The following is a 14,571-nucleotide window of genomic DNA, read 5'->3' as shown; positions in this document are numbered from 1 at the left end:
TTCAACTGTTCCTTTTTTGATGCACATTTTTTTCTAGCTCTTTAATTATTGTTTCGTTGCATATTTTTTCTACACATATTTTTATCTATTTTTAATTTTTTGCACTGTGTGATTTTCTTCTGCTATCCTGCTTTGCTGCTGTAACACTGTAAATTTCTCGGCTTGCGAGATGAATAAAGAATTATCTTATCTTATCTTTTTTGTTGCTATTTCTAGCTTCTAATTTACCACCATAGCTGACCATCGTTTCTCATGTTTGTCCTAAATGACCATACGCTACTTTTTTTTAATAAATATCTTTATTTCACATAAAATGAAAAGAATCTGATATCATATCATATCACAGTAGAGGTACTGTACATCACATTGAAAGATTCCGAAAATCTGACGATATCCCTAAATGCAGATGACAAGGCAAAAAAAACCCCCATTCATTCTGGGTTAATTCTGTGTGGACATAGGTTACACCTACTGCAACAAGTCTGTGAACGTAGTTCATCGCTGAGAAATGATCCCATTCAGTTTGATTCACATTTTGCAAAAACTCCCAACTTTGTGAATCTGATGTAAGAATTATGATAAAATATTTTATGAATGTGACTGACCACATTAAATTATAAAGCCTAATTTGACATTAGGATTTATGCAGTTTTAAAGTTAATTTGTCACTGAGGTAGAATAATTACAAATTAGATTAAAAATGAAATAAAATAGAACTAAAATTGTTGTCGTAGAATGAGTCTTGGGCTTGGTCCAGTGTTAAGTGCTGTTGTTTCACAGCTAGGAGGTTACTGGTTTGAATCCCCATCAGACAAAAGCCTCTGTGTGTGGAGTTTGCATGTTCTCCTTGTGCATGTGATGGTTTTCTCTGGATACTCCAGCTTCCTCCCACAGTCCAAATACATACTCTACAGGTCAAGTAGTGACTCTATATTGCTTGTAGGTGTGAATGTGAGAGTGGCTGGTCTCTATAAGTCAGCCTTGTGATTAAATGGTGAACAGTCCAGGGTTTACCCCGCCTCTCAACCAATGACTGCTGGAACTGACTCCAGATCCCCACAATCACGAACAGGAAAAGCGGCATAATGGCTGTATGACAGAACAAGTCTAACCTTTGTTTAAATTTATTAACAATATTTAGCTTTCATCATACAGATGAAACACAATCCAACTACAAAACTAACAGACACAGATGCCCCACATTGAGAACAAGTCTGATCGTGACTCAATCTGTGACTCATTTGCGTTTCAGGAACTCCGTGAGATCAGTTGGTGCGTCACAAGCAAGACAACAATCTGAACCAGATGAAATGAAGAAAAACCTCAACAGGAGAGATCAAGTTTGAGTGTTTTATTGGCACATACAACTCACTGTTTAAAAAAAAATAAAAGTTAAAGGTGGAAGAATCAAAGTGTTATCATTCACTTGAACATAAGAACGAAACATGAACGACTGTTTTGGATGAACAGTGTTGAGTTGGCTACTTCATTTCAAACAACAGCATTTATATACAATAATACAGATATATCAAAAACACAAACAAGATAGACTTTACTTAACGTGCTAACATTCTCCAACACTGCTAATGAACTGATTTGGTTCTTATTTGAACATGGTACACAATAAACAATAACATATGTTGTTTTTCCAAGCCATTCCTTTGGTCCACATGGTCACTATGAGGAGTCTTTGAGTTGAACCTCTTGAAAACAGGTTCAGTGTTTATTTCCCATACATGCTAAGCTCTAATAGCAATAGGTGAACCAACAGCCAGAACTAAGGTCACCTTATTGTCTAAATATTGCAGAAAGTAGCACACCCTAAGAATATAATTCTTTTCAGACAACAGCTCTCTTTTCTCTGTGAAAGACTCTGCATGTCTTTGAATTCTTCAAAAAGAATGGACTTGTTTTTCTAAGCATCATGGTGTGCTTAGGATATTTTAAAAGACCTATGCTGAGAGCTGTACCTCTTAAAAAGGTGAGAATTTCAGCATTCCAATACCAGTTCCCGTCTTCGCTTCACTTAAGGCCTATCGTAAGCAATTCATTCACAGCTAGAGCTGAGACTTTAAAACAGATAACAGCAGTGGGACAAAGGAAAAAGACACTTTGCAATCTGATTAAGATAAAAGGTATGAACAATACAAGAATCAAAGCATCATCTTCAGAACATCCTGAAAGTAGAAAAGAACAAGAGAAAAGACAGAAAACAACTGAGGTCAGCTGACATGGCTCAATTAAGTTTCCAGTACATGTTTAAAGTTCACATAGCAACACATTTTTTTAAGGCCTGGAGCAGATCACAAATGTTCAAATGTAGCAAGTGAAGTGTTCTTAAGGCACAAACACAACGATGCATAAAGGCTTCAGATAAAGGGACGATTACAATAACTGTGGACTCCAGATTACTGTATGGAAGAAGTGCTTTGCCAGATAAAAGGGAAAAAAAACAGGCAAACAAAGGCAAATAGTCACATCATTTGACCCAATGGAGAATCATTTGTGGTCAATTATTAGAGTACGGATATGATAACCCAACATGCTTCTGCAGTCTGTCTTCATTTGACTTTACTCAATCTGTTGAAGGAGCTCAGAAGACAGCGTCACTTTTACACCACAGTATTACAGATTCTGATTGGAAGTTATTATCACCATCATACACATTTCCAACCACCTTATGAATACTGTTTATTCCCTAATTGCAGGTTTTAAAAGGACTTCATTGTACTACTTCTGATTCAGTCAAAAAAAAGTCAATCAGTGGTGTAGTGCAGGGTATACGCAGGCCAGTCTCTATAGGTTACACCCACTTCTAAAGCTCCTCTGAGGAACACCACTGACGATATGCAGTGTGATGCATTTTTGGTTCCTCAGATGGCTAATATGGACGGACTTAATATGCATGTCACTGTTTACAACAGAGGCCGTTTTTACTCTGCAAGAAGAGCCTTTAAAAAACAAAAAAACAAAAAAACAAAAAAACAAAAAAACAATAGGGGTAAAACTTCAGAATATACCCACTTCTTTAGGCACCGCTGGCTACAATCCACTGTTTATTATCCATCACTGGATTTCTGATAGAACCCAACTACTGGACGTCATTGACATTTAAGTGCATTTACAAACAAAAGGTAACATTTCAAAACTTCACAATATTCAACTTAGACTTGTGGGCAAGTTTATATCATGTGCTATATTTAAAAACAAACAACTTTTTTTTTTTTAACCATTCAAATAGTATTTATTGTAAAATAACGTGTATAAATGAGTAGCTTCTGCCACTTACAATAATGAGTGTGCGACATTTACTTCTACTACATATAGGTCTTGAATGTCTGTAATACATTGCTGGTGATTGCATATCTTTGATTCATTTGCACCAATTATTTCATGATCCTTGATCAAGTTTATGAGCCAAGCCCTTCCTACGTCAGTAATTATTACTACCCGTCTGTTTTTAAAGCACTATTCAAATTTCTGAAATACCTACACTTGTAAAGATTGTAGTGATTGTGCATGAAAGACCTCACTGAAGTATGACATATTACAACCTTATAGCCAAACCTCTGTAAACTTCATTGTTGACTTGTTTAATGCAGTTAATCAGGACATTTTGAGCCAGATTTGATTATTAACAAATCGAACATTTGGTTCCCTTAGGTCGATTTTTCCATCCAAGTCTTCCTGTTTCAAAATTATGTTTAGGTGTCTGATCAAAAAACCTTTCAAGGTCCTTAAATCCAAACCGGTCATTTAGAAAACAAATATTAGCCTAAGAAGAGACTCAAGTAAATATTCAAAAAGCTTGTCTGATGCAACCTGTTTTGATATAGTGATATTTGAAATCCTGAATCTGTAAAAGTTTCAGGTTACAAAGAGCTAATGCAGTTGGTAGATGCTGTAAAACTCTGTCTCTGTGGCAGGTATTTCACAAGAGAATATATTGAGCTTAGAAAACCACCGGGGGGGGCAATACTGCGCGTTGTCTCATTGGATTTATAATAAAAAAAAAAAAAGCATCACAGCAGCTTCACAATTTTTGACAGCTTTCAAGCAGTTCCATTAACAGAATAATGACGGCAAGACGAGAGAAGCTTTAGAACTGACTTTTAAAATACTCTAACCTCGAAGTGTGTGGTTTTGTTGCAGTGTGTTTCAAAAACCCACATCGTAGGAGAAGGTCTGTACAACAATAAATTCACAGCAATAATCAATCTAGGAGGAGTGAGGGCAATCACAGCCCCCCCCCCCGCCCCCCCTCCTCCCCCGCCTCTTTTCTTTAAGTGTCCCTTTTCAGAACTTCTGTACCCAAAACTCTGTTCAACAGATCCTTGTAGAAGGTCATTATCCAGTGACCATTAGAAGGGAGAATAATAATCACGTCAACAATAATAAATAAATATGAGAGACACAGCGATTGAAAGAACAAAGGGGGAAGGAATAAAAGACGCCATCCTTTCAGAGGAAAGTGAAGGAATGGTTGGAGAGATGGAGATGATGTCACCGCTACAGTTTGAATCTGGTCCTTTCCCGTTCCCATCAGAGGACATACTGCTGTAGAAAGTGTTGGACTTCATTGTCTTTGTGATCCCGTTTGACTCGACAGCAGTAACTTTCCGCTCAGTCTTTCATTAAGCCAAGTCATTTTCATCTCAAACACTGGCAGGGACTCCCGATGGTGGTGCACACTGTAAAAGCTCCGTCCTCGTGCCGTTTCATCATGACGCGCGCAGACTGCTGCAGTGGTTCGCTGTGGTGCTCCATGTTTCAGCCGTTGTACTGCTGCTGGTAGCGACGGTTCAGCTCACGCAGCTCCTTCTCTCGCACCCGCCGGGCTTTGTTGGATTTGGTGGAGCGGCTCGAGCGAGTAGACTGGGCCGACTTGGTGCTGTGGCAGCGTGAGGACGCCCGCTTCAGGAGGTTCTGAGATATACATCTCTGTAGGTTCTTCATGGAGGAAGAGGCAGCCATGCTGACGATCCAGGGGTGCTTGAGGGCCTGCCCGGCAGTGAGCCGCTCGCTGGGGTCCACCGTTAGTATCCGCTCCACAAAGTCTTTGGCCAGGTTTGACACACTGGGCCACGGCTGAAGAGGGGAGACACGAGTTAATAAAGTGTAAAGTACTGGAAACCTTTCAGTACCTGTCCAATAAATGATGGAAAACTATTTGAATGCATTTACAATCATCTGTGCTCCTCCTGCCATGGATGGTCAAAATGCCGACACTTTTGCATTACACAAGGTGAAATCGAACGGAAAGGTGAAAGTAGGGAGGGCCAATGCCTCAATGGGGAAATTACTTCTTTTAATGGCCGTACATGGCCGTGTCATTTTCAGTGTAATGATAAAGAAGAAAGTGTGATAAAATGACTTAAAAAATTTTTTTTTTTTAAATCCCGATTCTCTCCAAATATTCTGGAGATTCTACTTTAAATCTCAGTGGATGTGCACATTTATCTACACGTGTGCACTCTGTCCTATGAAAAAGGTTGGATTCCCAACTTTGCTTTTTTCCTTCCTTTCGTCTCTTCTTAGGTCATCACATCCAGAGGATTCAGAAGCTCTACTTGGTCCATACAAACTAAAGCTCAAGAATTCATTTGGATCTTTTTCGTAACATCAACATCTGTTGTATGTCTAGTTATTCATGACTTGTGAATGAAATACTCTCTCTGAATAGAACACTCACTCAGGTGTCTGACTCTTCAGCTAGGAAATGTATTGTGCATACAAATCTAAAATTTGTTTTAGAATTGTTGTACCAGGTATGTTTTGTTCATGAAATCCACAAACACACCTGGTTAGGAAGCCACTCTCCAGCTCCAGTAAATGGAACACAATTTTAAGCCCGGGTCTGCTGAAGATTTCTGCCTGTTAAAAGGAAGTTTTTTCTTGCCACGCTATGACGGATTAAGCTGGGCTCTTGTAATATAGCCATCAGTAAGGTCCTATACCTGCTTTTTGTAAACATAACAATGAGCATGGTCTTGTTACCTGCTCTTTTGTTAATGTTAACAGACAAACAGTAAGGTCCTTTACCTGCTTTTGTAAAGTATCTCGAGATAACGCCTGTTATGAATTGACGCTATATAAATAAAGATTGATTGATTGATTGATTGAAAACAACCTTGCAGTCGTCATTCTGCATGAAGCTCACACGAGTTAAGGCAGCGATGAACCAACTTGTTTATTCAGAGTGCCAGATGTTTAACGTCTGTTTGGCGGCAGTACAGCTTCATCATCGGAGCACAAGAGGGCAGCAGAGTCATGTCAAGCTGGTTTGGAAAAAGGTACAGACAGTTCTGTGAGCTCTGACAGACACACATGTTCACTGTTAGTTTTATTCAACTACATGATGATGAGTGTGTGTTGCCCTTTGGCAGAGTCAGATTCTATCATTGGTCTTCGGTCGTGAGTTTGGTGTTGTTCTGTCTGATAAGTTTTTTGTTTTTTTCCTTGATCTGTCACTAAAAGGTGAAATATTATTCATCCCCGCTGTCGACTTCAAACATGAACTCTACTGAGAACCAGTTACTGGTAGTGACTCAAACTCTACCCCCTACTTAGAGAGGAATTGGGAATATCAACTCTGCATGACGTTCAACAAACACACACAAACACACACACACACAAAAACACACACACACACACACACACACACACACACACACACAGTTGGTACATGATGTCCTGCCTGGCAACCAGCGATGTTTCCGTGTCCCAGTAGACGTCTTACACGGCTCATGAAACAGCAGGTAAATCACCAGGGTCGGCTAAAGATACACGACACAACAGACTGTGTGTGTGTGTGTGCGTGTGCGTGTGCGTGTGTGTGCGTGTGCGTGTGTGTGACCATTATTAATCACAGTGTATAGAAACATGTCCCCGAGGAGAGAGGCCTGGGTCTTTCTCTTTAATTTAGTTACTCAGGGCAGAATGCAAGTCCTTACACTGCATGATTCAATTCACACCTTCATGAAATATACAACCATATGCACACACACTATCCCACATTAGTGAATCACTGGTGAACACAGTGAAGCACGTAGCAGCTTTACATCTAGCTATTGCCCTCAGGAGAAAGTAAAGACCATTAAAAAATAATGACCTTGGATTAAAGGTTCAGAAACAAGACCTGTATGACTGGAAATGACCCAACACATCATCTGAATGCATACAAACACATTTTTGAGTACACTGAAAATTGGCAGATTCCACAGTTAAAAAAACACACAAAAAAAAACTTCAATCAATTTTATATTGCGGCAGCGCGTTCTCACGTCAGTAACCTCTGTCCCTCTGCTTCTTTTAAGAACACACTGTTTCTTGCTGATATACGAGGACATTAACTTTCAGCTGAGTTTATGCTGTATATAAGAGCCAAGAAGGTAGAGTCAAAATCCTAAAGAGTGAAAGGTCCGATTGATGTTCCCAGGGCGTTAGTAGAGTTTTTCTAACGGTTCGTTTGCTGACCTTACAGCTGCCTAAGGCCCCTGTGTCCATCTAGTGGTTTTTTGTCGGACAGAAAAGTGCTGGCTGTGCGCTCTGGAGCTCTCCAACGAAACGTTTCTGTCCTGAGAAGAAAAGCGACGCACGTCCACCAGGTCTCTGTGACAGCAAGTGTGTTGACAACTTTCCATGTAGTTTTATTTAAGAACGTTTTTTTCCCCCCTGATCAGACACGGAGCAAAGAGGATGTGGGTACAAGACACGATCCGTCGGCCGTATCTCACATTTGGAGAAGAGCGCCGGCGATGTCAACAGCCAAGATGTTAATTTATTGTACAACACTTTGGTCAGCTGTGGTTGTTTTAAAGTGCTTAATTAAATAAAGGTGGATTGGATTGGATTGGAACAGCACCTTTCTGTAACGTTTGAAGATGAACAACTTGGAAAAAGACGCTGGGCGCTGCGCTTTGTCTCGAGGCAGCCGTCTGCTGCGAACGCTCTCTCTGAAGTAAAAACAATTATTTTAAAAAGACACTGGCAATCACAGAAAGAAAAAAGCCAGGAGGACATGAGGCCTAAATCTATTCTAATTGAACTGCTCCTACAAGAAATCCCGTTTTTTGACTTTGTGATTTATCCAAATCTGCAGAATGGTTGACTCATTAAAAAAAGCTCTCTCACTTTTTCAGAAAAAGAATTCCGGTGCATTCCTAATCAAACTGCAGCTCTCCTGTACTAGCTCAGCTAAAATACCGGCTCCCTGGCAGAGAGTTCAATTATTCAATGTGTCCGATCTGACCTCATCCTACCTTTTAGACACTTGAGAATATCAAATCTGAAACCCAAGTAATATGTGACTCAATTGTTCCCCATTACATTTGACAAAAACTGCTCAGCTCTTATTTGTGCAGGAGAAGCTGTATGTGGGACAAACATTAACCGAGGGGCGCTTTAATAAAAGCTCCATGGCATCCTAAACATCCCACGCCCAAGGAACAGACGACTAAGCATTCTTCCAGCTAGTTGTACAGATCGAGCGTAAATTATTGCGCAAACGTACACACACTTAGGAGAGCTATTGACTTAAGGGGGGGGGGACAAATGAGTGAGAGACCGTCTGGCAAGAGGAAGGAAAGAGGACAAAGTATCATTATGGTGGTGAACTGAGGAGAATAGAAGTGCGTCTCTGTTAAAGCTCCCATATTCTGCCCTTTTAGGGGTTCATATATCTGATTTATGTGTCTACTAAAGTACGTTCACAAACGCTAATGTTTGAAAAGTGTCTGTTTTCATGTACTGCCGCTACAGGCTCTCTCATCTGCCTGTATTTTGAATGCTTAGAATCCCCCATGAAGAGGAAAAAAACCCACAAAAATGGTCCCCACGTGTGCCAAGTCTGATCTGATTGGTCGGCCGATCTGCTCTCATGTAACTGATCAGTCCTTCGGCTTTGTTCTTGGATATGTCCCGCCCCGTTTACCATATTTGGGAATGCTACAATCAGTCCGAGGGAAGCTTGCGCTTGCTACAACCAGCCAAAGGGCTTGTATCAGTGACGTCTTTGTCTTGTGATGTCACAACACAAAATTTCAACAAGGGGGGGGGGGGGCCAGGGACTGAGCGTTTCATGCTGCTATTGCTAACAGGAGGACGCAGGAGAAGCCGAGGTTCTTGCGAACCTTTTGATCTGCTGAAACATGCACGAGACGCCTGGAAAACCAGAAACCAGAAAAAGAAGAATACGGGACGATTAAAAGATGTCATCTTACGAGAGGGGCTGAAGTCTAGTGACAAAGACTGGTGCTCTGTGAGGAATGTGATCCACATATGGGTGCTGTTTTTTTCTTTTCTTTTCTTTTGTTGTGCGTGTTTGAAAATGTGAGAGAAAGATCTAACAGCTCACCTCTCCAGAGAAGCTGTACTTCCCCTTGAGGATCTGCCGGTAGAGCCTCATACGGTTGTCATCCTCAAAGGGCATGGTTCCGCTCAGCAGGATGTACGATATCACCCCCAGCGCCCACATGTCTACAGCGTTCGTGTAGGGCTTCCTCACCAAAATCTCAGGGGCAATGTACTCCGGCGTGCCACACGTCGTCTTCATCAGACACTCGTCGCCCTTTTTCCTGCTACTTGCCAAACCAAAGTCGGTGATGATGATCTTGGAGTCGGCTCCAGGGTGGTAGTAGAGCAAGTTCTCTGGTTTCAGGTCTCTGTGAGTGATACCCAGAGTGTGCAGATACTTGACGCCGTCGAGCACCATCTGCAGCACCCGCGTGGCGTCCCGCTCTGTGAAGGAGCCGCGCGCGATGATGCGATCGAACAGCTCTCCGCCTGTGGCCAGCTCCATCACCATGTAGACGCGCTCCACCGTCTCAAAGACCTCCACGAGCTGGATGATGTTGGTATGGCGAACGCGGCGGAGAACGCACAGCTCCGACTCGCACACCTCCCTCCCCTCGCGGTAACGGGTCTCGATCATCTTGATGGCGTACGGCTGACGTGTGCTCTTGTGCTCCACGCGAACGACCCTGCTGAAGCTCCCCCGACCTATCAGAGCTTTGATGTCGTACTTGGCGGTAACCCGGGGGTCGAACTTGGCCCGATATTTCGCCACCTTCTTCCGTTGAGGGTCCGACAGTTCAGATGGGTCCTTTGGGGGCTGCGCAGAAGCAGTGGGAGTCGCAGCCTGGGCCTGATGTGGGGAGGTGGCGTCAGCTTTGTGCCCTCCTGCTCCACCTGACCCCCCCGTCTTGCTCCGAGTGCCATCCCCTCGTATGAAGTGCTTATATATGTCTGTCTGAGGAGGCTGGGGAGGATCAACCTGAAAAACAACAAGTTCATAAGAAAGGACAAATACAGAGACAAACAAAAGCTGAGTGATTAGACTGATGCTGGATTTTGAAGGCAAATACTGACGCTGATATTTGGTAGTTTGAGAGATCAGCCAATATCCGTTATTGTTCACATACAAACAATATTTCTTCAAATTATTTAGTAAATAAGCCTTTTTGCAATTTTCATTGTGATAACCATTAACCCTAAACAAACGTTATGCTGGCAGTTCTTCTAACTTATGTCTAACTAACGTATGTAAACATTGGTCGTGAGGTGAATGTAGGATCAGCTGATATCGTCTCATTTGAAGCCTGATTAGTTCATCAGTCTGACTGTCGTTAGTCTACGGTTCAAGGTGACTCTCATTCAAACTTTGTTTCTAAATGTTTTAGATAGGATAGACGTCATGATCAAATGAAGTGTGATGCAGATGTGAAGTAAAGAGCTGACCCCGCAGCCATTTATTCTCTGGTGTAACGAACCGTCCATCTTTCACCCGTCCGTCTCGTTTATCACGAGGGATCAGATGTAGCCGTATTTAGAGGGGCGTGTCGAGCTGCAGAACAAGCGAGGGGCGTGCAAACACTGATGTAAGCCAGCTTTAATTAACGGGAGCATCGGTCATTCAGTCACTTTATTTACCCCCAAAAATAGTTTCCAGGTTGCTGTGGTCAATACTCGTCAAATCACACGTAGCCACGCCCTAAAACATACCCTTGTATTTTCGATATTTAAACATGCCAAGTCTACATCTGACTTGTTTGTGAAATCACTGAAGTCAACCAGGCGGCCATTAAATGTGAATGACGTACAGATTGTCTCAACTTTGATATGATGTAACTCAACCTCCATTAGATATCATCAGTACAAACACTGTGCATGACACTATTGTTTTTATGTCTACAGCGACTGATACAGTAGTAACACTATCAGCAGTGGTTACTTTATCAGTATAACATTTTCCTATATACTGACCTTTTTGACCAGGTCCAACTGGACATCCCCTGGAGGCTCAGGGAGGACCTTACTGTTCCTGCACCCCATCACATCACTTTGGGCCACTGCCCAGCAAGCCACACAGGCCACCAGGAGCCCTGCCTCATCACCACAACAGTTGATGCAACACACTCGGGGCACCCAACATCCAGCCTGTACCCAGACTCAGACACAGGGTTCATGAATAAAGCTGATAACATCCAACCGAGTCCCGATGAACTGGCATCAGCAGTCGCAGGTCTTAAAAACAAGCAATACATCCACTTAGGTCCAGTTCAGAAATCGAAGAGCTCATGAAGACATATAGGGCATGAACGTAGGATGTCTCGCTTCGCTTCCATCAGGGGAGAGTACAGCTGGCTGTCTGCTGCTTATGTTATTCCTTTGTGGGCCTGTGAGTGTGAAACAGCCAGCCAGGCCGCACAGTCTGCAGGCAGGGGGTACTTCAAGCCCCTGGAAGAGCCTACCAGGGCCCCATCTCAAATAGCAAAATATGTTCAATGGCTGAGAAAAAAAAAATGCACGAGTACAGTTAGGATAGCTACTTTAAAATCAAGGCAGAAGAGAGAGAGGGGGGTGTCTTTGCTTTCAAGATGCACACAGTAAGATTCAGGCAGAACTTCCACAAAAAATAAGATCACCAACTGTGCTTCAGTACAGTGGGAGAAGCTGCAATGTCAGCAGTCGTCTTGCCACAGATCAAGCAGCTCCACTGGAGAGCAGCAGAGTGGAGCTCTGAAATGCAGAAGACAGAATGAAATATGAGAATTGAGTGATCATGGCCACACAACATTTGTGATAAGAGCCGATATGACAGGAGTAGATTTCATTTGCGCAGATCACAGACAAGGCAAAAGCAACAAACCGAAGCACTTGTGATAAAACTATTTTTGTATCGCTGTTGCGTGATGAGGCCATATTGTGAAACCTCCAGCCAAAATATGATCACAGATATCCATTGTGTTTGGAAAATGCCAAGAAAAACAATGGCCAGCGAGCTTTGCAATTGCAGGAAATAGAACAATAATCACAGATGGTCATTTATATCCTAATATCAAATATTGGCCGAAAAATTGACAAGACAAAAGTTTCCTGTACAAAATGTTTATCTTAACTGTACAGTTGTCATGCTGCAGAAAACAAAGAATACACAGCTTTAAAAGCATGCATCATAGTACTCAACACAAAGACAAGATTTAAATCAAACAAACATTTAATAAACATCTTTCTTAAAGTTCAGATTTAAAAAAAAAAAACAGCCTGGCCCGTTTTATTATTCATGCCAATATAATGAACTTAAACTCAAATGATTAAAATCATTCAGGGAGGCCAACGTCATGGATCCAAAGCTTTCTAAAGTGTCAGATGGACTTGAGATCTCACCTCATGTCTTTGACAAAGTAGAGAAGTGTCTTAGCATGCTAACTAGCCTGCTAACATCGGGGCAGGACTTCCAAACTTTGCCAAATCCAGCCTTCTCAGCCCACTCTCACTCAGCTGGGCTCTCCATTTTCACCTCGTTATTTTCCCAACTTTAATCCCATGTACACCAAGTCAGATCCGTCTCCTCCTGGCAAACAACACTTTTACAGTCACTTCTGAAGTGTCGTGGTTTGTCTTGTTGATGAGGAGAAGAAAAACCAAAAACACGCAAAGTTTCCCCGTCACTTACTTTAAAGTAGGGTGTTTTTCGATCAGGACCACCTTCCCACAGTCCGAGTGACGTCATAGTGACATAAGCAGACACTGGTGATCCGGTTTATATTTTCAAAATTAAAACGTCGTCCAACCAAATTGTTCTGTTTTTTACCGGGTTAGTGCTTGGATAATATCTAAGACCGCGTGGTTTTTAATGTGGCCAAGTAAGTAAATTCCCACCGGAGCTTATCCTAAAAGCTGAGCAATCTGGACCTACTTTCCCCCAGTGGCAATACTTTTTTTTTTTTAGAAAATCGCAGCAACTTCATGCAGTTAACACGCAGCCTTTGTGTTGTTTTTCCTCTTTATCATATAGTCTGTGGACCTGCAATGAATGGATTAATAGTGTCAATTGTTTAGGTATATGAGCAGGATTGAGAATGTTATTGGCCAGCAACATTTAGCCATCTTGAAAGGGTCTTACCTCAAATAATTTAGAGTTTGTATAAATGCTCCAAATTGAAGTCAGGTTGTAGCGTTGCAGACAAAACAATTGGATTTGCGAATGGGACGATTGTTGTCCCAACCAACTGGCCTTTTCATTGTGCAAGGCCCCAAATACCCAACACCATACAGCATTGTAAATGTTCCTTTTATATATATATATATATATATATATATATATATATATATATATATATATATATATATATATATATATATATATATATATATATAATGCCTGATATCATTATAATTATGACCTGTAATGACCTGTAATGTAATGACCTGTAAGAGTCAGAGTCACATGTCTTATTTTGAAAGCAAAATCCTGTAACTTCCTATGTCGACTGTATATGTTAGTCGCAAAATTGACGAAGCTCTATTTCCACCCAACTTCTTCGGTACAGTCGGGACGATCTCCCTCAGCTTAGTTTCGACCCTTTTTAGTTCTCACCGTCACTTCCTGGATACTGAGAGGATTCGCACCGACAAAGTGCGGACTTCTCTTTCGGAAAAGTACCAGTATCTCTATAAGGCATGTTTCTCTAACTAAAACTCAAGTTCGGTTCAGAGTCCCTATGACTCCAATTTGACCGGCATATGATACAAAAACGCCCCAAGTCAAAACAGCAGATTAATTCAGGATGTTAGATAGCCTACACACACACACACACACACACACACACACACACACACACACACATATATATATATATATATATATATATATATATATATATATATATATATATAGTCATTACACGTTACCTCTGAGCAAATTGATGATATATGGAAAAAGTTTTCTATATATTAAAGTATTTGTTAGTCCTTTAGGTTTCTCTCGGGAGCCTATCGCCTGTGAAGCACTATAAGGATTAGTTATTCATTTTATTCTATGGAGAAACAGAGGCATCTGATCAGCCAACATACATTCATCACCAAGACATAATGGCCTACTGTACGTTCATGACATACATGTGTTTCACATTATGACATTTTGCACCTGTGTTTTCATGTTTAACTTCAAGATAATATTAGCCCAAAATGTACTTCGTTCCACTTCCTGCAGCATGCAGCAAATAGTTGCATACAGATGTTTGAATCTGTTACAGGGCATTTCCACATGGTGTCACTATACACATGAAA

At 41.5% G+C, this 14,571-nt stretch overlaps 1 protein-coding gene across 5 annotated transcripts; it reads right to left on the bottom strand.

The window, feature by feature from the left end:
* Window positions 1-1,336: 1,336 nt before the first annotated feature.
* On the bottom strand, window positions 1,337-13,197 carry pskh1 (protein serine kinase H1). 5 transcript variants are annotated; one of them, XM_079345757.1, is made up of 4 exons: window positions 12,956-13,058; window positions 11,263-12,018; window positions 9,356-10,273; window positions 1,337-5,088 (listed from the first exon to the last, which is right to left on the bottom strand). In XM_079345757.1, exons 2-4 carry the CDS (start codon window positions 11,329-11,331, stop codon window positions 4,771-4,773), a joined length of 1,305 nt encoding a protein of 434 aa, XP_079201883.1. In that variant the 5' UTR covers window positions 11,332-12,018; window positions 12,956-13,058; the 3' UTR covers window positions 1,337-4,770. The 5 variants fall into 5 exon arrangements, with proteins under 5 accessions (XP_079201883.1, XP_079201884.1, XP_079201882.1 ...); XM_079345758.1 differs by having other exon boundaries at window positions 11,263-11,787; window positions 12,956-13,010; XM_079345756.1 differs by having other exon boundaries at window positions 12,667-13,004.
* Window positions 13,198-14,571: the final 1,374 nt, after the last annotated feature.

Source organism: Symphodus melops, assembly GCF_947650265.1.
Source record: "Symphodus melops genome assembly, chromosome: 6".
NCBI lineage: Eukaryota > Metazoa > Chordata > Actinopteri > Labriformes > Labridae > Symphodus > Symphodus melops.
The sequence above is the reverse complement of the archived record's forward strand: the minus strand, read 5'-3'. Positions and strand labels throughout refer to the sequence as shown.

Excerpts from the sequence above, each read along its gene's own strand:
- pskh1 (XM_079345757.1), bottom strand. The coding sequence starts at position 11,331 with ATGGGGTGCAGGAACAGTAAGGTCCTCCCTGAGCCTCCAGGGGATGTC. Across the intron at positions 10,274-11,262 it reads AGTTGGACCTGGTCAAAAAG|GTTGATCCTCCCCAGCCTCC; the intron begins GTCAGTATATAG and ends GTTGTTTTTCAG. Across the intron at positions 5,089-9,355 it reads AGTACAGCTTCTCTGGAGAG|CCGTGGCCCAGTGTGTCAAA; the intron begins GTGAGCTGTTAG and ends TCCCCTCTTCAG.